At 56.3% G+C, this 25,290-nt stretch overlaps 13 protein-coding genes across 13 annotated transcripts; 5 read left to right on the top strand and 8 right to left on the bottom strand.

Moving 5' to 3' along the window:
- Positions 1–252: 252 nt before the first annotated feature.
- BCV69DRAFT_282145 (putative HOS2-putative histone deacetylase) lies at positions 253–1,918 on the bottom strand. Its single transcript, XM_025492248.1, has 2 exons — positions 1,451–1,918; positions 253–1,370 (listed from the first exon to the last, which is right to left on the bottom strand). Exons 1-2 carry the CDS (start codon positions 1,801–1,803, stop codon positions 383–385), a joined length of 1,341 nt encoding a protein of 446 aa, XP_025348582.1. The 5' UTR covers positions 1,804–1,918; the 3' UTR covers positions 253–382.
- Positions 1,919–2,102: 184 nt separating this feature from the next.
- Positions 2,103–3,545, top strand: BCV69DRAFT_169746 (hypothetical protein). The gene has a single exon (XM_025489492.1). It carries the CDS (start codon positions 2,450–2,452, stop codon positions 3,227–3,229), a length of 780 nt encoding a protein of 259 aa, XP_025348581.1. The 5' UTR covers positions 2,103–2,449; the 3' UTR covers positions 3,230–3,545.
- Positions 3,300–4,173, top strand: BCV69DRAFT_248149 (hypothetical protein; the record flags this gene model as incomplete). The annotated part of the gene is made up of 2 exons (XM_025490283.1): positions 3,300–3,931; positions 4,017–4,173. The coding sequence occupies 2 exons, from the start codon at positions 3,300–3,302 to the stop codon at positions 4,171–4,173; spliced, it is 789 nt and encodes a 262-aa protein (XP_025348580.1).
- A 590-nt stretch (positions 4,174–4,763) lies between these two features.
- BCV69DRAFT_169739 (hypothetical protein) lies at positions 4,764–5,151 on the top strand. The gene has a single exon (XM_025489491.1). The coding sequence runs from the start codon at positions 4,866–4,868 to the stop codon at positions 5,067–5,069; it is 204 nt and encodes a 67-aa protein (XP_025348579.1). The 5' UTR covers positions 4,764–4,865; the 3' UTR covers positions 5,070–5,151.
- On the bottom strand, positions 5,043–10,225 carry BCV69DRAFT_169722 (hypothetical protein). Its single transcript, XM_025489489.1, has 3 exons — positions 9,892–10,225; positions 9,744–9,801; positions 5,043–9,640 (listed from the first exon to the last, which is right to left on the bottom strand). Exons 1-3 carry the CDS (start codon positions 10,022–10,024, stop codon positions 5,233–5,235), a joined length of 4,599 nt encoding a protein of 1,532 aa, XP_025348578.1. The 5' UTR covers positions 10,025–10,225; the 3' UTR covers positions 5,043–5,232.
- Positions 10,172–11,045, bottom strand: BCV69DRAFT_169731 (hypothetical protein). Its single transcript, XM_025489490.1, has one exon. The coding sequence runs from the start codon at positions 10,890–10,892 to the stop codon at positions 10,428–10,430; it is 465 nt and encodes a 154-aa protein (XP_025348577.1). The 5' UTR covers positions 10,893–11,045; the 3' UTR covers positions 10,172–10,427.
- A 542-nt stretch (positions 11,046–11,587) lies between these two features.
- On the bottom strand, positions 11,588–13,357 carry BCV69DRAFT_282141 (S-adenosyl-L-methionine-dependent methyltransferase). The gene is made up of 4 exons (XM_025492247.1): positions 13,192–13,357; positions 12,396–13,087; positions 12,037–12,307; positions 11,588–11,898 (listed from the first exon to the last, which is right to left on the bottom strand). The coding sequence occupies exons 1-4, from the start codon at positions 13,257–13,259 to the stop codon at positions 11,892–11,894; spliced, it is 1,038 nt and encodes a 345-aa protein (XP_025348576.1). The 5' UTR covers positions 13,260–13,357; the 3' UTR covers positions 11,588–11,891.
- A 322-nt stretch (positions 13,358–13,679) lies between these two features.
- BCV69DRAFT_282139 (hypothetical protein) lies at positions 13,680–16,396 on the bottom strand. The gene is made up of 2 exons (XM_025492246.1): positions 16,137–16,396; positions 13,680–16,048 (listed from the first exon to the last, which is right to left on the bottom strand). The coding sequence occupies exons 1-2, from the start codon at positions 16,242–16,244 to the stop codon at positions 13,778–13,780; spliced, it is 2,379 nt and encodes a 792-aa protein (XP_025348575.1). The 5' UTR covers positions 16,245–16,396; the 3' UTR covers positions 13,680–13,777.
- A 495-nt stretch (positions 16,397–16,891) lies between these two features.
- Positions 16,892–18,651, bottom strand: BCV69DRAFT_282137 (DUF367-domain-containing protein). The gene is made up of 4 exons (XM_025492245.1): positions 18,164–18,651; positions 17,968–18,074; positions 17,819–17,901; positions 16,892–17,745 (listed from the first exon to the last, which is right to left on the bottom strand). The coding sequence occupies exons 1-4, from the start codon at positions 18,605–18,607 to the stop codon at positions 17,297–17,299; spliced, it is 1,083 nt and encodes a 360-aa protein (XP_025348574.1). The 5' UTR covers positions 18,608–18,651; the 3' UTR covers positions 16,892–17,296.
- Positions 18,652–18,803: 152 nt separating this feature from the next.
- BCV69DRAFT_282136 (hypothetical protein) lies at positions 18,804–21,138 on the top strand. Its single transcript, XM_025492244.1, has 2 exons — positions 18,804–19,135; positions 19,211–21,138. Exons 1-2 carry the CDS (start codon positions 18,831–18,833, stop codon positions 20,946–20,948), a joined length of 2,043 nt encoding a protein of 680 aa, XP_025348573.1. The 5' UTR covers positions 18,804–18,830; the 3' UTR covers positions 20,949–21,138.
- On the bottom strand, positions 20,949–22,666 carry BCV69DRAFT_282135 (ARM repeat-containing protein). Its single transcript, XM_025492243.1, has 3 exons — positions 22,079–22,666; positions 21,392–21,984; positions 20,949–21,285 (listed from the first exon to the last, which is right to left on the bottom strand). Exons 1-3 carry the CDS (start codon positions 22,591–22,593, stop codon positions 21,218–21,220), a joined length of 1,176 nt encoding a protein of 391 aa, XP_025348572.1. The 5' UTR covers positions 22,594–22,666; the 3' UTR covers positions 20,949–21,217.
- A 390-nt stretch (positions 22,667–23,056) lies between these two features.
- BCV69DRAFT_247647 (peroxisomal membrane protein 4) lies at positions 23,057–23,969 on the top strand (the record flags this gene model as incomplete). The annotated part of the gene is made up of 4 exons (XM_025490257.1): positions 23,057–23,131; positions 23,217–23,501; positions 23,595–23,796; positions 23,908–23,969. The coding sequence occupies 4 exons, from the start codon at positions 23,057–23,059 to the stop codon at positions 23,967–23,969; spliced, it is 624 nt and encodes a 207-aa protein (XP_025348571.1).
- Positions 23,970–24,171: 202 nt separating this feature from the next.
- Positions 24,172–25,248, bottom strand: BCV69DRAFT_248226 (WD40 repeat-like protein; the record flags this gene model as incomplete). Its single annotated transcript, XM_025490285.1, has 2 exons — positions 24,172–24,542; positions 24,627–25,248. The coding sequence occupies 2 exons, from the start codon at positions 25,246–25,248 to the stop codon at positions 24,172–24,174; spliced, it is 993 nt and encodes a 330-aa protein (XP_025348570.1).
- Positions 25,249–25,290: the final 42 nt, after the last annotated feature.

The following is a 25,290-nucleotide window of genomic DNA, read 5'->3' as shown; positions in this document are numbered from 1 at the left end:
CGAGGAGTTTTAGCGTCGGATGAAGAGACAATCTGGGAGGGCGAGCCAGCTCTCTTCATTGACATGGGGCTATGGTATAGAAGGAAGAAGCACACGGACGTGAGGATGGACTCGAAGGGTGAGGTGATGTGGTGTTGGGAAGGAGGCTCGCTTCCCGACCGACCGCGAGGCTTTGTGGAGGGACGCAAGATGCACACGACACGACACGACACGACAGGCAGCCAAGGGCATCTTCGCAACGACGGCTTGTCGCAAGAGAACCGTGAGAGCGATGATTGTGTATTGGTACAGTGTACATGGATGCAGATGACATGTTGGTACAAGTGGTACAAATGGGTGGGTATAGCAGCATCAACTTCTTCTCTTCTTCGCGGCGGACAGCCTACTTGTCCGCCCTCTCATCGCCCACCTTATCCTCCTCTAGCCACCCCCCAGCCAAATCTGGTGGCAGCTCTTGCATCTGCACACTAGGCGCCCCATGTAGGTACCGCAACTCCTCCATGATCTTCACCCGAATCTTCTCCAGACTGGCCTTCGTGTTCTGGTTCTCCACCCTGCCTGCCCCTAGCGTCTCGTGCAAGCGCCTGGACGGCTGGAAGAAGTCATCGTAGGGCGTAGAGGGAAGGGCATCTGGGATGGTTGTGCCAGTCAAGACAGACGTCTCGTAGGCCCAGCATCGAGCTACGTTGCGGATCGTGTAGCCTCCGCCGCCGAGGACCAAGAGGGGCAGGCCGAATGACTTGATGAATCTTACACACTCGCCATGAGCTGCGATGCTCAAGTTGAAGCAGCCAAGACGATCCAGTCCCAGTGAGTCTGCGCCGCACTGCAAGACGATCGAGGCCGGCCTGAAAGTCTCGATGGTCCGCTCCATGACCGATTTGAAGAGACCCACGTAGCCAGCGTCATCGATTCCATCCTGCAGAGGTACATTGAGACAAAAGTGCTTGCCCAGCCCCATGCCCACCTCGCTGAGCGCACCCGTACAGGGGAAGAAGTCATTGCCGTACTTGTGGAAAGAGACGGTCATGACTCGATTGGAGTTGTAGAAGGCCTCTTGTACTCCATCACCGTGATGGATGTCAATGTCAATGTACAAGACCCGAGCATGATATCTCAATAGCTGGAGGATAGCAATGACGATGTCGTTGATGTAACAGAATCCGGATGCCTCGCCCTTCTTGCCGTGGTGCAATCCTCCGGACCAGTTGATGGCTATGTCTGTAGTTCCTGACGCTAGCTTCCGCGCAGCTGCTAGCGAAGCTCCGGTGTAGGAGCGACAAAAGTCATACATGCCTTCGAAGATGGGACAGTCATCGGCAAAGTTGAAACGAGAGAAGGAGGCGTTGGGGACAGTGGACGGCGTCACGCTAGGAAAGGGCAGAACCAAAGAAGGACAAGGTCAGCATTCGTCTCTGGTGAAGCCGAGCTGTTACCATACCATACTCACGTACTCAGGAACTCGACGTACTCCTGGTCATGAAACTCTTCCAACTCTTCCCTCGTTGCTGAGCGCGGGGTATAGCACTCCATCTTCTCATGCAAGCCATAGCCAAGGACCAGCCTATTGGTCAAGGTGAGCCTAGCAGGCTTCATGGGATGCAGCATGCCATAGTGATACTCTCCTACGCCCTTTGGAAAGTAGTAGGAGATCTTCTCGCGGGAGTGGGCCTGTACATTGGGCGCATCTTCGAAGAGGGCGAGTGTGGATGCGGGCGAGTTGTCCCAGAAGGGTGAATCGGAGAATGTCTCCGACTGGGGACGATGGAGGGATGGCGAAGGCTGGTAGTCGAGGACGACCATGACCTGCCTGAAGGATGGGGGGAAGAGGAGGAGGTGGAGTGGCCGCCGCTACTGCCCTGCGTACGATGGGAGGATGGTGAGGTGGTGTAGGGCGGATGGTAGCGATGAGAAGGCGTGGTGGCTGGGGTGTGCCTGCGTGCGTGCCTGCCTGCGCCTGTTGCCGTGCGCAGAGTGATTGCCGGGGTGCTGTGTCTTGGCTGCTGCCAGCCGGATGCGCCTCCCCGCGTAGACAGGCGCTGCACATCTTTCAGCCTTGGCTGGTATCTTCCTGCCCGCCCTCCTCCGCAATCGCCTCTCCACAACTTATACACACTCCCCTACACTCGCTCATATGGCCTCGGACGATCGCGTGAGTAGCCAGCCCAGACGCTGCCCATCCCACCTGGTACAGCTAGCTCCCGCGGCAAGGTCAGGTCCAGACGCCGCCGGGTCCGCCCAGCCGAGGCAGCCAGGCCCCACACGCTCCCGTGACCCAAGACGTCGGGATGGAACACGGTCACCCGATCCACCACTTCGGGAGAAGTAGGTGATCGAAGAGTACATCCCCGGCTCGGAGGGAGATAGCGACGTCTCGGCCGGTATCACAACGGCATAAGACCAAAGATTGTGGCCCGCATCGGCCTCTCTTCACTCCAATTCTAGTCCAATGTTGCTGAACCATTTCCGTCTTCTGGACGCCCTCTACTCCCCACACCAGTCACCGGCTTCGGGCGCAGCTTCTCCTCTTCCTTCGGCTTCTTCCTCTTCTCAGCAAAGCTCAGCAGGCTCTGGAGCGCTACCTCCTGGCCAGCCAGCTATGCGAATGACTGACTCTACATCTGGCCCAAATGGTCCTCCCCTCAAGTACGCAGCACTCAGCGTAGAGTCCTATCACCTCGATAGCCCCCCATTCACAGGTACTGCAGTCGGGGGAGCAAGGGAACAGGACAGGATGGATGCAGCAGTCCGGACGTCCATGATCGACCAGCGGCAAGATGCTGCTTCCCACAGGAGTCCTTCGCAGAGGCCTGTCCGGTCAGATCTGCAAGAAGGGTCGTCTTCCTCCCGCCAACAGTCGTCACAAGTGAGGTCTGGACAGTCGGAGGCCTCATCGGGTGGAGCATGGGGAGACGTGGACGTCCCTTCATGGAATCTGGATAGCAGCAGCAAAAGCAGTGGAGTATTGCGACCTCCCCTTCCGCAAGGGTCCTCTTCAAGAGGAGAGGAGGGCAGAAGAAGACCTTTACACACACAGCTGACCGACGATCAGGACCATTCGGAGCGGATGAATCAGCATGAGCCTGATCAAGAGGTCGATGGAGATGGGACTGGATTTGTGCTAGGAGGTCGGCAAGGACAGGAGATTGTGCCTGTGCAAAGTCAACAAAAGGTGAGTCAGAGAGGTCAGCGAAAGATCGGACAGCGCGAGTCTGGAGCTAGGTGCTAATGAGGTCCCATCCTCCTTGTGACGACGTCAGTCCGACTATGCCTTTCCAACCCATCGTCTACCGCTTCGCATGCGGGACGAGTCCAAGACTCCCCTCGTCATCGTCGCCTGCGGGTCCTTCTCTCCCCCAACCTACCTCCACTTGCGCATCTTCGAAATGGCAAAAGACCAAGTCATCGAATCGGGCAAGTACGAGCTCCTCGCAGGATACTACTCTCCCGTATCGGATCACTACCGTAAAGCCGGTCTAGCACCAGCTCGTCATCGAGTGAGAATGTGCGAGCTGGCAGTGGAAAAGACGTCAACTTGGTTGATGGTGGATGCTTGGGAGAGTTTGCAGGACGAGTACCAGCGAACAGCAGTCGTGTTAGACCACTTCTATGACGAGATCAACGGACCCATCCACCCTGCGACAAATGGGTCCGGTCATCCTCAGCCCGAAGGAGGCGTTTTACTCAAGGATGGCAGGAGGAGAAGAGTGAAGATCATGCTCCTTGCCGGAGGAGACTTGATCCAATCCATGGGGGAGCCGGGCGTTTGGGCGGACGCCGACTTGCATCACATCCTGGGAAGGTATGGCTGTATGATTGTTGAGAGGACAGGGGCGGACGTCTGGTCCTTCCTCCTTTCGCATGATCTGCTCTGGGAGTATAGGCGGAACCTCAAGATTGTCAAGCAGACCATTTACAACGATATTAGCAGGTGAGTGCGCGAGCACGAGCGGAGGTTACGCTCGCAGTGCGCTTACCCTTGGACTGTTCCATTCTTCCTTTGTTCTTCTGAATAGCTCAAAGGTGAGACTCTTCGTGAGAAGAGGTCAATCCATCAAGTACCTCCTGCCCAACTCGGTCATCAAGTACATCGAGACCCATCAGCTAGTAAGTGTCTCAGAGTCGAGGCATGGTATGGAAGGAGCAGCTCTCACGACTTGGCGGACCAAGTGACACTGATTTCATCATCTCTCTGCACAATACTTTACAGTATCGTCTGCCACCGAATGAGCACAAGTCCCTCCTAGATCCGGAAGATGAGAATTGGTAGTCTAGACCGAAACAGGAGCCTCCTGTCCTGTCCCATTGCGAGAAGGAAAGCAAAGCAAAGCAAAGGAAAGGATGCAGCTTCCTCTTGCGATTCTTGATCTTATTCGATTCTGCACTTCATCCTGCACGTCCCACCTGCTACACTCCCTGGTTTCACTCTTACTCGACAGTCGGACTCTCCCTCCCCAATCCCCCTCACCGGAATACCTCTTCTTTTCCTTTCCCTCCTTTCGTGCTGCTTTTTGGCTCACTCCCCCTTCTCTCTACACACACACACACATTTACTTTACTTCACTGTACCTTCAGCTTCTGCTTTTAGATGGTTCAGGTCGGAAACTTATACTATATCATGCTGTGGCTATTCCTATTCCTATTGCTGTTGCTGTTGCTATAGACCTCGTCGTACTGCTGCTGCTGCTGCCGTCGTACTGCTGCTGCTGCCGCTGCCGCTGCCGCTGCTGCTGCTGCTGCATATCACACCTGACCTCCCTCTCCCTCTGTGTCTCTCGCTCACGCATACACACACACACATAGCTGCCAACGACTCCTCTGTATCAGTATCAGTATCATCAGGTCAGAATAGAAGAGGAGAAGGGATGGAGAAGATTGTATATTCGCATGTATTTGATCATCTGTGCTCCCTTGCCCTTGCCCTTGCCCTTGCCCTTGCCCTTGCCCTTGCCCCGGCTTCTCTTCTCTTCTCTGCTGCTGCTGCTGCTGCTGCTCTTGTATATGTTCTTGTAGAATGTAAAGAAAAAGGGGACATTGGGAGGAGAGGAGGAAATGGAATAAAGTCGTAATGACACAAGGGGAGAAAGTGTGGCGGGGCGAAACGATGAGAGTTTGAACAAAGTGTTGAAAAATAGGAAGAGGGAAGAAAGGAGGGAGGTGACTGCACTCATCGTCTCCCACATGTTACTTGTGGACTGCTATCTCTAGGCCAGGCACGCCTCGCTGCCCGACCTAGTAACCAGGAGTCGCCACATATCCCCCTCGACCCGCGGCGGCAGACCCACCTGGGCCGCCGCTACCGCCCTGAGTGGGGGGCGTCTTAGCAGGGCTTCGCCCTCCCATCCTGATGGGCGGCGTAGGCGAGCCAGTATTGTACCCTCCGGTGCTGGCGGGGGAAGAGGACATGCTCGGCCAAGGGTTGAATGCATCTCGAAATTGCGGGTCGTGTTGGCCGAAGTGGCGCGGTGGGGCTTGAGGCGACTGGGCTGGGTGAGAGTAGGCAGTCGAGCTGTACTGCTGTTGATGAGAGCCGTAGCGAGGAGCGGTCGAAGTAGGATAGCCCGTCAAGCCGTTTGCAATACCAGACATGCTGTGTTGAGATGCGTGACTCGTATGAGGAGAGGTAGCAATTGGATATCCGGCTCGGACGACGGGCACACCACCGGAGTGCTGAGCACCGTTGCCGTTGCCGAACATGTGTGGGCCACTGGGCTGGAATGGCAAGCCCAAGTCCTCGACGAGTTTCCTGTAGGCAGGCACGCTCGTCAAACGGTGCTCACGAACGATTCTCTTGACTTGCTCGCAATAGCCATCTCGTCTGCTCAAGTCAATATGAGGCGACTGCAGCACCTTTGTGATGAACTGACTACCGTGCACCTGATCCGTCAGGATCTCTTCCAGTGTGGCGTCATTGGGAGACTCGAAGAGTGCTCCCATGATCCTGCTCGCAGCCTCTGGCTCTGCATTCTGGTTCACCACTCGCAACACTGTCAGTGACGCCAGCTTGTGAGTGCACAAGTGTGTCAAGTGAGGCATAAAGCGAGGCGCGAGCAGTCTGAAGCGGCCTGGTAGCTCAGAAGCATCGAGAAGCCAAGTGAGGAGCAGAGAGCCATTCGGACTCGTTGCCAGAGGTACTGAGTTGAGGATGATGGCAATGGCTACTCGCTTGCACTGCAGCCTCGTCACCTTGGGACTTTCCAGACAAGCCCTCATGCTTCTTGCTCCAAAGCGACCCTGCGCAATCTCCCAGCAGCGATCGGTCATTGCATCGATGATGAAGTCCGAGCCTGTTCGTTGCTCTCCCGCTTCTGCAAAAGAACCGTAGGGCAAGAGGCATTGCACCACGTAGTTGCCGAACTGATCGAGCAAGAGAGGAGGGATGTACGGCCGCAAGTGTTGGGCGATGAGCGACCTCTGCTCTGGAGTCTGAGCCGTGTCGATGATCTTCTGTGCGGACCATGTGCCATTCTTGTGGATGCCGATCATTGCCAAGTGAGGTGCGATGCGCTGCAACAATGCAGTCTTGATCGGCTCGCTACATTTCTCAAAGAACTTCTGAACCACCGTGTTGCCGATATAATCAGACGCCAAGTCGACAATGGACTCGAGGAAGCTCGAGGCAATGTTGTCAATGTCTGCCTGAGAGTATTGACCAGACTCGATGCCCTTGCGCATGTCCCTCAGCTTTGTCGAGTCGAAACGTCTAGGATTGTTGATCTCGCTCACCAAGGGGATGCTTGTGTAGTATGTCGCCGGCGGGCGGAACTGTCTGACAGCAGTGAGATGACTTTCGCGTTCCTCATCGGTGTCCTGGGTCGACAAGTCTTCCATCAGCAGTTGCAGGTCTGTCACCGAAGGTCTCGGCTGAAGCTCAGCAGGTAGAGGCACTCCACCCTTATCGCTGCTCGGCACAATGCTGTTGCTAGCGCTGAGACCTGAGTGGGAGGCTGAGCGGGTATGGGAGAGGGCCAGAGCCGAGACGCCAGGTGGGGCAGGCATACCGCCAGCCAAGTGCTGCTCATCGAGCAGATTCTGCTGTTGAACGTGCTTGTTACTGAGGAGATCAGTGACCAGCGGGCTTCGATAGTTATCGAGATTGCTCGCGATCGCCTGACGCTCGGCCGGGACCCCGCTAGCGCCTTTGAGACGATCGAGAGAGTCCACGGCACTGGCGTAACCTTCGCTCGATGGCTCACCAGGGAAAGCATCATCGGCAGGCTTGCTGGGGACTTTGGCGAAACCTACCCGGACCGACCCTACCTCTGCGCCCAAGACATCGCGACCGTTGAGCATCTTCCGAGCTCGAACAGCATCATCCACTCGTTCGAAGTTGATGAATCCGCAATTCTTGTGCGTCAGCACCCGAGCACTCTCAATGGGCCCATACGGCTGGAAGATACTGAGCAAAGTGGCGGGTGTAGTGGTACTCGGGATACTGCCGATCCAAAGGGCCCGCGTAGGCAGACTCTCATCCCGTTCTCCTCCTCCTGGGGTGAGGGACGCGCCGTCACTGGGACTGATAGGCCGGAATTTTCCACCTCTCGGAGATGTAACGCCCGAGTTGCCGTGCGCAGTTGAATCTGGAGCAGAATCGATCTTGCCAAATCCGATCCTAACCGTACCATTAGGACCCGTGCCATTAGGCTTGATCTTGCCACCCAGGCGATGCAAGACATCCTCGCGCGCTCGTACAGCATCGGCCGTCTCTACGTAGTTGACGAATCCACACTCCTTCTCCGGTAGAAGTCGAAGACTCTCAATAGCTCCGTATGGTGCAAAGGCCTGCATGAGCTCTTGACCGGTAGTCGAGACGTCTAGGTTGCCGATCCAGAGACTTCTTGTTGGCTGTTGGTGGTTATGAGAGCGCGATGTGGCTTGGTGGACTGCGTTGGGTACCTTCTCTGGGCTACCTCTCTCTCGGACGTGATTGTCCAATGCCGCCGCCTTGACAGGCGAGCTACTGCTTGCAAATGGACGGGGATAGAGCTGTTGGAAGCTCAAATCGCCTTCTGATGCAGGCGGTCCTGCTCCTGCTAGCCGCATCAACTCCTGCTCGGCCCTCATTCTTGAGCTTGCGCCACTTGGAAGCACCGCGACAGTCCCTGCTCTCAATCGGGTAGTGGCTGCAGATCGTGCAAATTCTTCTTGATCGGTTGCTGCAGACGAAGGAGCAACGAGGACACCCGAAGCTGCAGCAACCTCGGCAAAGGCGACTGGGTCTAATTTGTGTTCCGCTGCCCAAGCATAGAGAGCCTCCTGTGTCACCACATCAGAGAAGAAGCCTTGCGTCGAAGGGGATGGAGCCATTCCGTAGCCCGAGCCATACTCGGAGGTATACGTCTGCTGCTGCTCAGTAGGGCGATACTGATGGAGGCTGCCCTCGTTGCGTACGGAAGCTGGGTGATGGCTGCCAGCGTCGTTGAGAACGCTCAACGAAGTAGCGCGACCCCTTCCGACCTGTCTTCCACCTGCAGTTTCCAATGAAAGGCGCTGCTGTAGAGCGTTGTTGGCGAGACCGCCATGTTGAGCAAATGTCAACAGCGGAGAAACTGCGTCCTGACCCGAGCGTACATTAGACGTTGGTACTGCCGACTCTTCATCGATGCTGTAGTTGCCGAAGATCTGATTTGGAGCAAAGCTACTACTACGGCCCCTTGTGCTGCTATCGAATTTTGGTCTAGCTGTCGCAGCGGCTAGTGTAGTGGCTCGATCACGACCCGCGCTTGAGGACACACTAGAGGAGATACTGTAGCGATTGGCGCCAACAGCGCCGCTGGCTCCCGAGATGCTTCCCCCTCCAACGCCAGAGTAGACTTCAGTGTCTGCAGCTCTGGGCTCACTCAGGCCCAAGTTGTCCATCATGATCCTATTCTGTTCTAGACTATTCGCAGCAGCATCTAGGTGGTAAGCCTTGTCGGCCGCGACGGAAGACGGGTTGGCAATGGTGGCCCCACGCCCGCGGAGCTCCTGCATATGACGGCCGGTAAGCTGTGTACTCTGGGCTCGTGTCCGATCGGGCCAAGCAGAGGTGGGTGACGAGAAGATGCCGGAAGCAAAGGGGTCCGAGCTTGTGAGTCCAGAAGCTAGCGACGCAGTCCGTAGTCTTGCTGGCAGCTCAGCAGAAGTCTCTGAAGGGACGTCGTTGGCACTCGAAGCCAACGACAGAGTGGAAGGCCCTGCGGTCTGTCTCCTGCCGAAGTTACCGAGAGTAGGTATAGAGCCGATCGAGCCCAGTCTCTTGGGAAGACCGTCTCCGAATGCAGCAGCGCCTCCGTCGCCTGCTTCACCGGACAGGAGTGGGCTGCTATTGCCAGATCTGCTGGTGGGTTGGAAGTCTGACCCAAGTCTCTCCCGAGGACGAGCAGGAAGGAGTTGCTCACCTTGGCCAGACCAAGAAGAAGGCAGGGTGCCCGCTCTGTCTCGTCCCTTTGTCGCTGGCTGGGATAGTGTGCTAATGGAGTGACGATTACCCTGTGGATGCTGGACAGGCCGTAGGATCTCGTTGAGAGACTCGAGGGTGAAAGAGGCAGATTCTCTCAAGGCTGGCGGTCGGTAGTGACCACCAGACACTGAGCTGCGTGGAGAGACAGGAGCTGCGACGGGAAGGTTGACTCCAGATTCCTCCTGAATCTGTCGAGCTCTGATCGGAGGCAAACAGTGGAGGATTGCAAGAGAGACGGACAGAAGGCGTGCAGGTCAGTCATGAGCCCTGCTGACATTCTTTCTAGCACTGTGTTGCTCACCTCTTTGAGAAAGGGGGAAGGGCAGAAGGCTGAGAAGGTCCAGCGCTGGCATTAGTGTCTAGACGGAGAGAAAGGTACGAAAGCGGCAGAATAGAGGCTTGTCAGCATCGAAAGCAATCAGTGGAATCCTCCGGGTTTCGACTCTCACCTTGCTGAGAAGCTCGCCTCTCATAGGCGCTGGGGGGCCTGCTGCTGTTGCCGGTTGCACCGCTGCTCTGCTTTTGCTGCTGCGACGCCTCGCCTCCCTGGCCAGATGACGTTGCTGCACTGGAGCCAGGCATCCTAATTGTTGCTCCGCTACCACCCAGTGCACGATCCCTCTGCGGGTTTTGTGTGATGAAATGCAACGAAGAGGAGGTCCTTGCACTCTGATCCGAGATTGGTCAATGGGCTTCACCCTGCAAGGACACAGGCGCTTCTGTTGCTGGGGTGTAATGCCAGATGCTGTGAAGCGAGATTCTTGAGCCTCTTACCTAACAGAGAGCAAGAGGTATACTTTTTGCGGCGGCGAAGACTCCGTGATGGACGAAGATCGCTTCGTACCTCCACCGGAAGCAAATGTAGGGCGAGCGACAGTGTCCTTTTGTACGGACGCAGAATGAATTAGAGGTGTGCTTCTTGAAGATGAAGCATGCAAGGTCGTGGCTAATGGTGTATTCCGAGCTGCGAGAATAGACCAGCCGATTATTCGTAAGAGTAGATCGATGAACGATTATAGGTGAACAAGGGCGAATTAGTCTTGAGAAGCGAAGTGCAAAAGAGGGCAGTAGGATGGAAGGGAGGGGTCGAGGAGGAGGCCCTTGCGACGCACCCCAAGAGAGACGCGCGAGAAACCTCGGGAGCAACTCTACTCCAGCTTTTTTGCCGAGGAGGAGACCCTGAGACCGAGGCAGGCACTGCTTCCCGTTTAATGGCAAAAGGGTTATTAGAGCAACTAGTAGATCGCGACGAGGAGAAGGTAGATGGAAGAGACGCAGCTAATGATAGGAATACAATACAGGCAGGCAAATTGGACAAGGGACTGGCGGACAATGGTAATTCTCCCGGTGCCGAGCCAGACGAATGCCCACCACTTCCCTCAGCCATACACCGACTGTCCCTCTCTGCGTGGTGATGCAAGCGATCAAAAAAAAGTCCCGTGTACGCCATGCCATTCTCAAGAGCACGAGTGCCGGGCTTAGCCTGTCATCTAAGCAACGTCAGCTCCTTGATGGCCGGGTAGATGGGCAGACACCGTCGTGGCTCCAAGCAGGCCCTTGCGTGTCCCCAGCCACTCCCAGTGCGGCGTTGGTGAAGTGGATCCGGCGCCCAACACAGTGGGAAAATCCTAGAGAGGCGTTGTGGCTGCTGGACGCAGGCACACGCACACGCACACACGCTCCGCTCCGCCTGCCACGCCACGCCACGCCTCGGTCGTCCAGCGTGAGGCGTTTTAGACTCTCCTTTCCCCTTCTCCTTTTATTCCGGGCTCAGCCATGCGCCTCTCTCGTCCCTCGGGCTAGGAGAGAATCTACTGTACCACCCGCCCACCGTCTGCCGATGAATGAATGCGGTCAGTCGGCGGTAGGAGAATTGATTCCGCACTTTGCTCTCTCAAGATGAATGGCACCAGCACTTTATCTCTTCGTTGTGTCAGCAGAAGGACCTCCGATCTTACCACGGGTGGTAGTGAAGCACGACTGACAGGGGAGGGGGTGGCTTGGCTCCCCTGCGATCGATCAAGCTAGAGCCAACCCGACGGGCAGGCAGGTTGGCCGATCATAACGCGTCACAAATCTGTGCAGACGATCGCAACGATCAGACATCCGATGTGTGCACCTCCCTCCCAATGGCTCAGACGAGAGACGGGCAGTGACAAGTTGTTCGTATTCAAGATTGACAAGTGACGAAAGATGCTGCGAGGGAATGTGGGACGCGAGGTACACGCCGAATGAGGGCTGGCTGCTACTGGGACGAGATACAGAGTGCATATCTATGGACGGAATGCTTCTGACAGGCGCTTGACCTGTCCGTCACATGACTCTCGTCGCAAGCATGTAGGAATCACAATAGTTGCTGGTGAAGGAGCTAGTACCTGTTAGAGATGATGAGCCAGTGGGCATGCGTGATTTTTAGTAGTGATGTTGATCGAGTAGGGTGAAGGGCAAATCAAGACCTGAGCATCAGTAAAGAGCGACCGAATTGCAGTAGAAGAGAATAATGAAGAGGGAGAGAGCGGAGTGAGAAGAGATTCGAGGAAGGAAGATCCATGCGAGCAATGGTGCAGAGGCTTCGCTGCAAGAGCGATACTCACATCTTGTACGCCATCTCCCCCTTTCCTTCCTCGCCTTGTCCCTGTACTTCCCAGCCGAGGACAATGTCCAGATCGCGGTGGTTCCTCTCATTTGGTGATACCTTGATGGAGCCCTTGATCTCCTGATCTTGCGACAGCATCAGAGCCTCGGGAATGTAGAAGACGGTCGACTTCCAGTGGGTATACCTCGAGTGAGGGCCAGTGGAGAACCGCACTGGCTTGTGGCATGCCTCGAATCCAATGTCAAACCAACCCAGGAAAGCGTGCACATCTGTAAAGCATGGAAGGTGGAGCATCAGTGCATACCTGTCAGTCCTACAGTCTCGATTGCGCCTTTGCCACCTCGCTCCATCACTTACAGTCGTTCCGGCTAGCCTTGAGCGTGAAGGTGTTGGAGAAGGTCAGGTCCGCCTTTGTGCACTTTGTCAGATCAAGGTGCAAGACCTTTGCGGGGTCACAGACGACTGCCTTGAGCTCCACAGTGTCCACCAGAGGCTCCTTGAGGGCAATATCCTTGATGCAAGAGTAGTCAAAGCCGTACACATCGTCCCAGAAGCCGATCTTCTCGTTCTTGTACTCCTGGTCCTCAATGGCAGACAGGTAGAGGGTGGCCTCGTCGGGCATCATGATACCTCCTGGGGCGAGGTACTTGTCTCTTGCATCGAGGACAGTGTCCAGCATGCTCTCGTAGAGGAGGAAGTATCCCATCCACTCGGAGATGATAACGTCCACCTTTCCATCTGGTCCAAGACCAAGGTCAACCTCCTCCAGCTTGCCCTTGACCAGGGTAATCACATCTCCAAAGCCATTCTTCTCCACGATGACTTTGGCCTGATCAATGATGTTGCTCATGTCTACTCCAACGACCTTCTTGGCACCTGCCTTTGCGGCGAACATGCACAAGATACCAGTTCCACATCCAACATCGAGGACAGTCTTGCCCTTGAAGAGGTGGGGGTTGTTCATGATGGCATTTCGGTAGGCGAGAGTACGGACCTCGTCCTTGAGCATCTCCTCGTGAATACCAAAGTGAGCGTACGAGTCGGCGTAGCTAGGCGAAAAGAAGCGTCAGGTGGGAGGCAAGAGGGTGGGCAGCAGAGGTAATTAGTATCGTACGCTAGAGCAACAGCCTTTGCTACCACGAGGTGAGCTCACTAGTCGCGGCTGGTCATCTCGCCAGTGACCGGAGCGCCAGCGGCCCCAGCAGCAGATGTGGAAGCCATGTTCAGTGATAACAGAAGTAAGGGAGGCGAGCGGGTATGGGGGGAAGTAGGGACACTAGGTATTGAGGGCGGACTGTGGTGAACGGAAGAAGGTCCTCACCACTCTAGGCGCGAAGGAAGGCGAGATTTTTTGCTCAGGCCAGGCCGGACCACGACCAGGGGCCACACCGCGCGGCCTTCAAATCTTCAAACCTTCCCCCGAGCTCGCTTACTGTCTCCTTGACCTATCAACCAACCGGCGTAAGCATCTCAGCTTTAAGTAACGGCACTCATGAATCTGCTACACGCTAAGGAAACGAAGATGTGCTTTCCATAAGATATGAATTCCTGGATGCGAGAGATAAGACATGAGCACATACAGCGGATAGATACGAAGGAATACGAGAAGGAGAGGCAATGGAAGGACTGGGGTATGAATTCATCGCGGCGCCAGAAGTGAAACACAACGGAACCGTGAGAGGAACAAATGGGGTAGTCCAACCTCTAGACGGAACGTGTGAGGGGTGCAGCAGACGCCATTACTTGTAGGCAATGGCGAAGGCGGGCGAGTGCCAGTCGGGCTTGTGGGCGGGTCCGCTGTCCTCGGCCTTGGCCTGAGCTGCGTCGATCTTTCGGATCCATCCCTCCTTGGTACCCATCTGGGGCAGCACCGAGTCACGAGTGGTGACCGGGATCTTGAAGGTACCGGCCTTGGCGGCGGCCTCTTTGGCCTGCTGGGGCTTGTCAGACTGCAGCTTGCTCTTGGCAGCGTCCATCTTGTTACCACTCTCAGCATCGTAGGCGGCGTTCCTGGCCTCGGTGAGGTGGGTGTCGAGCTTCTCAAGGGCCTCGCGGATACCGGCCTCAGCAGCCTTGGCAATGGACTTCTTGATGATCGACTTGGCCAATGGGCGCAGGATCTTGATGGCAACATCGTGCTTGCTGCCTCGGACGGCGAAGTCCAGGTTGTCAATGACGGCCTTGACCTCCTTGACGACAAAGACGTGCCTCGATCGGCGTCCTCGGGGCTCGTTGCCGCCCTCGATCTGAGCAGTGACAGTAAGACCCTTTCCACCGAGGAAGATGTCGGCAAAGCCGTGCTCCTTCAGCTTGAGACCGGTCTTCTTGTTCATCTGGAAGTAGACGTCGCGCATCTCCAGCTGGATTTGACCCAAAACCAGCTTGAAGGAGTGCTGGTGACGGCTCGAGATGTTCTTGAAAGCAGAGGCCTTGAAGTAGTTGTTGGCCTCGAATTCGACAACGTTTGGCAGCAGGTTGATGGGGGCAGCCGCGATGTTCTCAACAACAAGGTCGACAGTAGAGTCGGTGTACTCGATACGGGGGAGGGGAACGTACGAGATGGTCTTGAGGGTGTCGGGCAGGATGTGCTGCATAATGTCGGAGATGAGGTGAGGCTTGAATTCGAGCTTACCCTCAGAGTCGTGGATGAGGTCGTTGAAAAGGTGCTTCCACTGCTGACCGAACTTTTGGTTGAGAGGGTCCTGAGCGAAGCCGTTGGTGAATGTGGTGATCTCATCGAACAGGCGGTCGACGTGGGGCTTGTACTTGCCCTGCTCTCGCTGCGAGCCACCGTGCGAAGTGAAGAAGATCTTGCCGCTTTCCTGCAGAGAGCGTGCAGAGGAGTTGGCCTCGTCCTTCATAATATAGCCGGGCTCGAGAAGGCATCGGCGAATGTAGTTGTCCATGCGGGAGAACCAGTCCCTCAGCTCAGGGTCGTTCTTGGCGTCGGTGTAAAGCTGGTCAACGGCATCTAGGATGGGCTGAGTGGGGCGACCGTTGGAGAATCGCTCGAGCAGAGTTCGGAAAGCGTTCTCGGCGGACTGAACGTTGCCTTCTCCACGGACGTTCTGGGCAGAGCCAACGGTCTGGTCATGGATGTGAGAGGCGTGGCCCTTGTAGGTCTCGAAGTAGGTGATCAGGTAGCCAACCGAGTCTTGCCAATCACGGTGCCTCTGGCACTCGACGATGACCTTCTTCAGTCGGTAGATGAAGTGGTCTCGTCGCTCCTCGGGGAACTTGTCCTGGAAGTAGTTGATGGTCTTGTCCTTGTGCTCCTCAAGTCGTTCCCTGTGCTCCTGGGGAATCTTGTTGAGCAGGGCGTCCTTCTGAACCTGAGCCTGCTGCTTCACGGCGTCCTGGCTCTGTGGGTGCATGGGGTCATTGGGGTCGACCTGGTTGGCGGCCTCGGCGGCGCGAGCCTTGGCTTGAGCGGCCTCGGCCTCGACCTTCTTCCTGTCGGCCTCCTTCTGCTCGGGGGACTTGGACTGGAGGGCGCTGGGAATGTCGTCGTGGAACTCATTGTGAGGGGCAGGCTGGTCGGCCTGGGCCAGTCGGTCCTGGTCGGGGCGAGCAATGTCACCTGCCTTGACGGCGGCATCGGCGAAGATGTCTCGACCAATGACACCAGCATCCTCGATGAGCTTGCGGAACTCTCCGTTGCGCAGGAAGAGCTTGAGCAGGGTCTGGAAAGCCTGGCCAGCGGCCTCGGCGTCCTTCTGAGCCTCGGTCTTGGACACGGGTGCCTGGACACCGGCCTTGTCGGCTACGGAAGACTTGCGTGTGGCAAACAGGAAGTTCTGGGCCTCCTCGTTGGCATTCTTCTCCAGGAGCATCTGGCGAGATGTGACAATGATGGCACGGAAGTCCTCTACGAGCTTCTTACCGTCACTGGACAGCTCGCTGACATTGACGGGGCTGTTCTGCTCGATGTAGCGAAGGGCCTCGTCGCACTGCTTGTTGTCGGGGTACTTGCCCTCGCGGAAAGCCTGGATGATACCGAAGAATCGAATCTGTGTGGATGTGAGAGTGTTTGTAGAGGACGAATGGTGAGCTATGACGTTGCAGTTGGAAGACCAAGTACCATCGAGGGCAACTCACCTTGCGGTCAACATCTTTGGCAACAGTCTCCTTGCTCACGGAGAGAGCGACGGCAGTCTTTGCGGGGTTCTCGCTGACTCCAGTCTGGGACTTGGGCACGGCGGACATGGCTAAGACGAGAAGGGTGTGGTCTCGATCGAGTAAGGCGAAGTTGTTTGCAGTGGATCAAAGAGAGAGTGGTAGACTTTTTGGTAATCGTCTAGTATGCAGTTGCGGTTGTTGCTTTGGTGTTGTGACAGCTAAGACACTGATTGGATATAACAGCCAGGGTATGAATCAATGAATGCTGACAGAAGACGTGAAGGAATATGTGAGGAAAGAGGAAAGAGGCAGGAGCAGTCCTTGAGCAGGCAGTGCCTCTACTTATGGGGTAGGGCCCTGTGTGCGCTGGAGCAAAGAGAGAGGCCTGGCGGCAAGGTCCCCCCTACTTTCTTCTTTAGGTCACCCACCTCCACGCGGTGCTGGTGCACAATGATGCCGGCATCGGGGTTGGTATCTGGGCGATGCAGGACAGGGCCCCAGGGAGCAGGCAGAGCACGCGAGGCTAGACCCTGGGCGGAGAAGCGCGGCGTCATGCAGGCAAGGCACAGACGCAAACCCTGGCCGCGTGACGTCAGCGTCCGCAAAATGATGCACCATAGATTCTTCGACACATTCATCGACGACCTTGGGCCACCATCTCGCCGGCCCCACGCCCCCTCGGTCTTCTGGCGCCTCGGGCTGATCTCAGGCCAAGGCCAAGCTCGCGATGACGATTATCCAAAGAGCTCTGTTTCCCAATTTAGGCGAGACAAACCTATGACAGGATCAAAATATAACGCGTCGGCGTCTGCCCACTCTCCGCAACGGACCTCTTATGCAGCCAATGCTTCTCTTCGTGGCGGAACCCGCGTCTCTAGTCCAATGGACACACTATGCTACTCCTCGCCTATGCGTGCGCTTCTCATCTTGCCATCGGCGGAGCAGCCGCTGCATGTCGTCGCTTAGAGGGAGTGCGATTAGATCCTCCTGCAGCCCTTGGCGCATCAAGCAGGCTGTACCCATTCATGCCGTTGCGGCGCGGCCGGCAGGGTCGCGGGGGTCACGCCTGATGGTACGATGTGGCAGCTGCGAGGCGTTCGGCAATGACAGATGATATCGCCGGTCCTGCAGCAGAGTGATTAAGATACCGCCACATCCCTCTCGAATACGGTAGCCAAGTCATCCTGATCATCTGCGGTGTTTGTCACGCCTTCCTCGACGTCCTTTTCGTCTCCACTGCCTTCCATCTCCTGCAGGACGTCTCGAGTGCCACGTTCCCGCCTCGCCTTGTCGTTCTCCGTCGCCATCTGTTGAGCTACCGCCTTGATCTCTTTTTCATCCTTGCAGTGAACGTACTTCTCAATGATCTCTGCATTCACGCTGGGGAAAGCATGACCCCAGCCAAATTTGGAGAGCAGGATCTCGCCCAGCTTTGGCATCGAGCAGACGTAGAGCGCAGCAGCTAGCGCCTCGACGCAGTTGAGCTTTGATACCTTTCCGTAGTTGACTGGATTAGTTGCAACGAGCTCTGGCAGGAGCCGTTCGTGTGCAGACTTGATCCGCTTGAAAGGTATCTCATCTAGCCGCGCTGTCAGAGGACAAATGTGGGGAAGTCATTGTCAGCGATTGCAAAAGAAGTCCCCTCCCATGCGCATACTTACCCCAAGAGCACTCTACTACAGCCAGTCCACGCTCCTTCAGAATGGGAGCGTCAGCTGGAGCCAGCACTTGAGTGGCATTAGGCCTAGAATGATGACGAATGACGGTGCTGTCAGCAGCTGCAGGTGATAGCGTCTCCCTTTCTACTCACGTTAACACAATGCCTCCGAAGCGCTGCCCAACCTTGAGCTCCTTGACGAAGCCCAATCGAGCAAGCTTCTTTCCACTGCAGCGCTTGGGATCGCAGTGATTGAAATCCTGTACGCAAAAGATTTTCCAGACGAGAGAACCGTCTCAGGATCGGGATATGCGGTGGCCACCAACGGCACGCGAGCTGCTGGACTCACCCACATCGCCAGTGGCATCGGTATACCTTCGGACCCTTTCTCTCCGGACAGACCATAGCCCCTATGATGATCCTCTCTTCCGTCTTCGTCCTGGCTTTCCTCGTCCCCAGACCCTTCCTCCTCTTCCTCAGCGCTCCCCTCCTGGGGAAGAGACTCGGGCCCCCGCGAAGACGACGGTCCTTCTCCGCGGTCGTCTCTGTCACTGTCCTCGCCATCTTCGCTGGACTCCTCTTCGTCTTCATCCTCTTCGACCTTGACATCGTCGATGGCTGACGCTGGTCTCCACCCTTCCGTAAAGACCTCTGAGCCGGCGCCCATGACCCTGGGCCCGCGATTCCGGCCTTTCCCACCCCGAGCGCCTCCACCCATACCTCTGCCTCCGGAGCCTAGTCCGCCGTGCTTTGCGGACGAGTTGGAGTGCTTCGTCTTGTTTGGCTTGCCCATTGCAACGAGTGAGGTGAGACAGGAGATTCAGTTGCTGAGGCGTGGCCGAGCACGGGAAGAAGTAAGACTTCAGAGGGAACGGCGAACGGAAAGAGGGCTTTGTGTTTGCAACTCCGCCAGCGCGTCGAGGGTTGATGGTGTGTTGATGTGGGTGTGCATTCACCCTCCCCTCCTCTTCCCGTTCAATACGCTCCCACTTGCCACTGAACAGCTATTAGTACGCATGACAGAGGCTCCACAGCTCGAGGGCACAAGCTCTCTGGCCTCACTACTCGCGTATGCGCCGCAATCATCCAAGGCTGCTCTGGACTTTTCCTGCCTCGACAGCTTGACCTTTGGAACCTTGGCGGATGCATGCACCCAAATCCTGGCTCAGAAAGAGCAGGACGCTGACCTCCGTCTCTCACTCAGCGGAAGACTGAGAGAGCTCGAGAGGAAAATTGAGAGGATGGAGAGTGAGAAAGGGGATATGCTCGCTCAGGTGGATAGCTGCAAGAGGAATGAGGAAATAGCAAAGACTCAGGCGAGGTGAGCAAGAGAGGACGGAGCTTGAGCCAAGAGGCATGGAAAGCAGCTGACAAGATGTCGGGATCCTCTATACAGCCTCACGAAGACGCAATTGAATGCCTCAGAGTCGGTGAAAAGGCAGCTTCAGCAGGACTTGGGTCGGTCGCGTAGGGAGAATCAGGCGCTCAAAGCCTCTACGCGTCAGGCAAAGCTGGTCAACGATCGCTCAGTTGCTCGACAGCGAGAGCGCTTCGCAGACGCTGCCATCCTGGCTGCTCGCAATGGATGTTCTCGACTCGTGGTGGTACCTGGAGTCTTCCCTGCCAAGGGCAGCAGCAGCTTGCAGGATTCAGCGTCCTCTCTTTACCGGCAGCAAATCTCCGAGCTGGAGACGCAGAGGAGCAGTACCCTCGCCAGCAACTCGGCGATGCGAAGGCTCTGCACAGAGAGTATCAACGCGCTTGGCGAAGCTTCGGCTGCCCTGACAGGAGACAACGCGCCCAGGTCACTACAGTCCGATCTGTTCCCATCGGGTCGGCCGCTGCGAAAGGATTATACCTTGGCAGCCCATGCTTCAGCTCATCCTGCAGTGAGGGCCCTATCGTTGGCGATCGCTGCCAACGAGAAGGCCTTGTTCGCGTGGGAAGGGGAGAGAAAAGCCCTCAAGGAAAGCGCTGCTCCCGCTACCGAGCAAGCAACCTCAGAAGAGGGAGAGCAGCTCCAAAAGTCTACAGGAAGTCGCCCCAAAGCTACCCGTATCCCTCTACGGTCGACTTCCGCCTCTGCGAGACCAGTGGTAGACTTATCTGATTCGGATGCTCAAGAGCGCTTGGCCTCAGAGCTACACAAGCTACAGACGCAATTGCTCGAGAGGGAAGCAGACTTGAAGAAGATGGAAGATCGTCTCGAAGAGCGTGAGCAGCAGGTGGAAGAGGTCAGACAGAGGGCAGAAGCCGCTGAGAGGCGGGAGACAGAGGCTATGCAATTCGCAAGGGAGGAAGCGGCTAGGTCGATTGCCGAGGCGCAGGCACAACAAGAGCAAGAAGATGCCACTACACCGCAAGATGCGCCGATGACGGAGCAGCTTGCTCAGGCAGAATTCGATTCACACGCAGAGGCAGATCATACCGCTCACAGCGACATGTCGTACGTCCTTGAATCGGTGGGCCCGAAATCGAGCGCCAGGAGGACGCAATCGCACCAGCCTACCTACGAGGTTCCGGTCCAGCGACTGGTCAGCTCTGAGCTCAAACGCAGCAGAGATGATTTGGAGAGCGAAGACGCAGGGGAGGTAGATGAGGATGGCATCGACGAGGATGGCCAAGCAGAGCTAGACGCTTCCTCCGAGCCCGCTCCCAAACATTTTCCAAGTACTACCCCGCCCGCAGTCGAGAGCGCAAAGATCGAAGATGGGGCTCGTCGACCTCGCAAGACAAACACAGAACCATCCTCTTCAGCATCAGCATCGTCCAATGGAGCCGCCGCCGCTGCCTCTTCATCAACAAAACGGCAGCGTGTGAGCGGAGCAGAGGTTGCCTCACGCCCCGCGCTAAGCTCCAGAGACGTGCCCAATCAGCGGAGCGTCTCTTCCTCCTCATCTTCTTCCTCCTCTGCAAGGGCGAGGGAGAACGCCACACAGCCTGCCCCCGCGCTGTCGTCACTACCGCCTATGAGCTCCACACCCGCTGCATCTGCGTCTGCTGCGCCTACGGCCGGGAAGAAGAGGGCAGCAAATCCTTCTGTGCTGCAGGCTGCGTTGGAGAGGAGGAGAAGGGCCGCCGCCGCCGCCGCCGCCGCTGGTGCTGCTGGTGGTGGGGACGGGGTGAGCAAGTGAGAAGGTGGCGTTTGATTCGCGCTCGTGTTCTGGTGGGCCTGATTGATACATGGATTTGTGTACTTCTTGCTGTTCCTCTCCCGCTTTCCTTTATACCTTTCCTTCTCGTCGTCGTCGTCAATTGTCATCTAATATTGCGTACCACGTAGGCTTTGGGCTGGAAGGGTGTAATGCTTGAACGAGTGGCATTGAGAGGGGCGAATTGACTGAAATTAATATACAAGTCGAAATGAGGGAGTGGGAGCCGGAGCTGCGAAGAAGTAGGGGATTCAAGCAGCAGCTACCTGCTCGGGGAGGGCGTTGTCCATCGGCTGGAATTGCGAAGGGTCGTTGTTGTCTGCATGAGAGGGGGGGTCGAAAAGTGGGGTGAGGCAAAATTGATCAGCACTTGTTGGAGACTTGGCTCCAGTTCCAGCTCCACTGCTGGTGCGGAATTTACTCACAAGCCATCTCGTCCAGCGCTACGATACAGCTTTCCCTTACGACCCTGGGAGCCTGCAGATCCTCGGCCCATCTCTTCAGCTCCTTCATCACCTGACTCGTCAGACTCTCCTCATCCGCTCCCGCCTCTGCTGCATCTCCTTCCTCAACCACGGCACCAAGCGCCTCTGCCGCCTCGTGCCGCACCATCTCATGTTCTTTATCATCTCCAAGTACCTTGAGCATGGAAGGAACGCATGAAGCGTGTGCCAGCTCACCAAACACAAAGCAGATCTCATGCCTGAACAAGGCCGACTTGTCCTGAAGGGAGTCGCATAGGGCTTGCACCGCCTGACGACCCTTGAGTTGGGCTTCGGAGCGTTCCTGGGGTGTGAGGGACTGCTTCTCCGTCTCGCGCCGAGCGGCATGCACTGCATTCCTCAGACTGAACATGGCGCGGTAGCGGTCGAAGAGGGTCTGCGAGGCGTCCAGGAGGGTGTCTCGGTAGACTGGGATGGAGGAAAGGAGCTCAGAGGAGGAGGTAGAGGCTGCTGAAGCGCCTGGCTGGGAAGAGGAGACTGGAAAGGCAGGGGCTGGGTCGATTGGCGCAAAGGGGCTAGGGTGGGGTGCGACGGTACGAGCATCACATCAGCTCGCATTCTCGCTTAATCAAATCTTCTCAACAGCTTCCTCAGTAGCTCTTTACTCACTTATCTTCGGCCTTTTCCTTCTTGGCACCATCTGCCTTTGGCCTCTTGACCTCGTACTCGATCTTTCTAATGGCCAGCTCGCACGTCTCCCTGACACTGACGTCCTCATCATTCCTGTAATGCTCCAATATGGGCAGAGCAACTGGATCGGCAATAGCTCCCATGGCTTCGGCAGCTTCGTGCCTGACCATTGCATGCTCGGCTGTATCCTCCAGTACCCGCTTCAAGGTAGGAATGGCTCTCGCGTCCTGCATCTGACCAAGGACATAGGCGAGCTCATGCTTGAGAAGGGCAGAATCGGAGGTGCTGAGGGCTTGACCGATGATGCGGATTCCTTCGGGGAGAGAGGCGGGGTCAGAGGAAGAGGTGGAGAGGGACTTGATGGTGAAGAGGGCGCGGAACTGGGCATCGAGAGGTGTAGGAGGAGAGGGAGAGCACAGTGTCTGCTCGAGGGAGGCTAGCGTGGGAGCCGCAGTCGATGTCGATGCAGAAGATGATGCAATGTCGATGGTCATGATGGCTGCGAATGATACGGGGTGATCTTTGATGGTGGTAGGCCTGGGCTGAGTGAGGACCCGAAGGTTGATGATGATTGGCTTGGACGTCTTCCGCTGCGTCAAATTTTTTATCTGACGAGGCCGCCAGTCCGCTTCCACTCGCCGGGCGGCACGCGCTTCTGCCTGGCCTGGCGGGCGGGCGGACCGGGCCAGTGTGCATCCAACCTGGAAAGAGCCGAGGGGCCGAACCCCGCATCACCGCTTCACTCACGCGGGGACAGACCAGACTACCGCACAGGACATTCGCAGCACAGATATTCACGCCGTCACAACCATCACCATCTCGGGCAAACAATCACCTCTGTCATCCTCATTGCCTGTCGTCGTCCGCTTGGTATAGACAGAGTAGCTGGTACAAGGTCCTCTCATAGACACCTAGACAAATCCGCTCTACCCAGCTCCCTCCCCCCACCTCTCCACCATGCAAGATCTTCGCGAGTCTCTCACTCGCATCGCACTCAACCCAGCCTATCACGATGTCCTCACAGTCGCAAAGGTAAGTACAAATGAGGCGATACACACAGTAGAGGCGATGTCTAGGCTGATCCTCCACCTCGCCTTCTACTCCACCCCCGCGCCAGGCAGCCCGCAATGGAGCCGTCTACGGCGCCAAGATCCGTTTCCCCCACGCCCTCGTCATGACCTTTCTCTTCGGGCGTGGCACCCCTCGGGAAAAGTTCAAATTCATCCTGACAGCCACTCGCAACCATTCGTTTAATCTGGCCAAGTTTGCAAGCTTGTACAAGTTCCTGATGATCTTGCTCAGGAGAACCAATGGTGGAAAGGAGAGGTCAATGGATAGCTTCCTGGCTGGCTTGTTTGGAGGATGGGTCATCTTTGGAGAGAGGACGACAGTGAACGAGCAGGTGAGTTCAGAGAAGAAGCGCGATACGTGCTAGTAGCCGGATCGAGACCTAGCTTTGTTGAATGTCTGACGATCTCTTCTCTCCCACTTCCAGATTGTCCTCTACTCCTGCGCCCGGTGTGTATCCGCCTTGCTACCCCGCGCAAGTGTTCCCTCTAGCTACCCAGCCAAGAAGCCCATTCCGACGGACGCCAAATCATTCGAAATCTTTGCAGCACTGGTATGGGGAAGTGTCATGTGGCTGTTTGAGAACAGGAGGGTGAATCTGAATAATGGACTGGTGAATAGCATGGACTGTGAGTACTACTGCGCTTGACGGGGAGTCGATCAAGATTGCGGCTAGCGGGAAAGAGTTGCTGATGAGCCGGCAAGTCTGTGAATATCCTTCTTCCTCTCTCCCTTTGCAGATCTATACGTCAATGCGGAGCACTGGGATGGTCTGCGCAACCTCGTCTGGCACAATACCTAGTCCATCGTTTCACACACTGATGCACTTGCCTTTGTTAAGATTGCCTGCACGTAATGAGATACCTACATGTCACACTGCAACAGATTGGGTTGATCGTGGACGCCTTGACAGCTCACATCAGCTCACGTACAGCCCTGAGACGGTACCGAGGTCACTTTCTCAATTGTATTACAGGGTATAGGGGTCCTACAAAATTATGCCTTCACCCGCTCCAGACTTTGACACTACCATCCGCCGCAGACGTGACTACTTCTCCCAGCTTCTTGGGGTTGCACTCGGTCCAAAGGATCGTCTTGTCATGTTCCGACATAGTCGACGCTCTGCCATTGGCCACATCTGTCTCTTTCCCACTTAGTACATCCCACCCTCTAAGTCTGCCCTTCTCGTCTCCTGCGAGGACAGCGTCTTCCGTAGAGGTGAGGGTGGAGTGACATCGGTAGGACGTGTTGGTGTGGCCGGTAAAGGTCTGCAGGAGAGACCCGTCTGAGGTATCGAAGAGTCGGTGAATTGAAGCAGTCGTGCTCACCAGGAGGAGAGAGCCCGAAGTCGAGACGTGGATAGAGACGATCGGCTCTGCAGAGGAGAGGTAACGCAGCATGAGCATCAGCGTCACCGCCTGGACTATAAGATCTTATTCGTGGCCCTCGTCTGACTCACCGTCCACTGTGTCCTCCCTGACCTCTCCCTTTCGCATGTCATAGCACCTCACTATCCCGTCCACGCTCCCTGTCCAGATTTCCTCGCCTCTAATGGCCATTGTCTGGATCGCATCCTTTGCCTCCTTGCACTCCATGATCGGCCTCCAGGCGCCCTGAGCTCTAAGATCATAGAATCGAAGAATGGCGTCAAAGCCCACTGTACAGAGCACACTGCTACCCTGTGCTGATGTAGGGCCTGCAAAGCGGACATCGTTGATTCGACCTTCGTGAGCCGAGAAGCGACGCAGGATAGTGCTCGTTGCGACATCCCACAGGAGGACATTCTTGTCACCTCCCCCACTCGTGAATCTGCTGTTGTCAGACGAGACATCTAGAGCGAGAATCTCATAGCTGTGTCCAGAAGAGTACGTCTTGATGGGTGGGGGCTGCGCTGCATCGCTGCTGCTGCTGTCGGCGGCAGAAGAGGCATTCCAGAGCTTGATGGTCCGATCGGTCCCTGCTGTGAGGAGATAACGGCCATTGGAGTCATAGCGCGCTACATGACAGGGTCCGGTGTGGGCTCTGAGAGTGAGCTGGCATCGTCTTGGTAGAGGACGAGCGGAAGAGGGCTTATTGGTCATGAGCTCATCGGGTGCAATATTGCTGGTATGGTCCTTGTAGAG

Source organism: Pseudomicrostroma glucosiphilum, assembly GCF_003144135.1.
Source record: "Pseudomicrostroma glucosiphilum strain MCA 4718 unplaced genomic scaffold BCV69scaffold_5, whole genome shotgun sequence".
In the NCBI taxonomy this organism is placed as follows: Eukaryota; Fungi; Basidiomycota; class Exobasidiomycetes; order Microstromatales; family Microstromataceae; genus Microstroma; species Microstroma glucosiphilum.
This window is presented reverse-complemented; position numbering and strand designations above follow the sequence as displayed.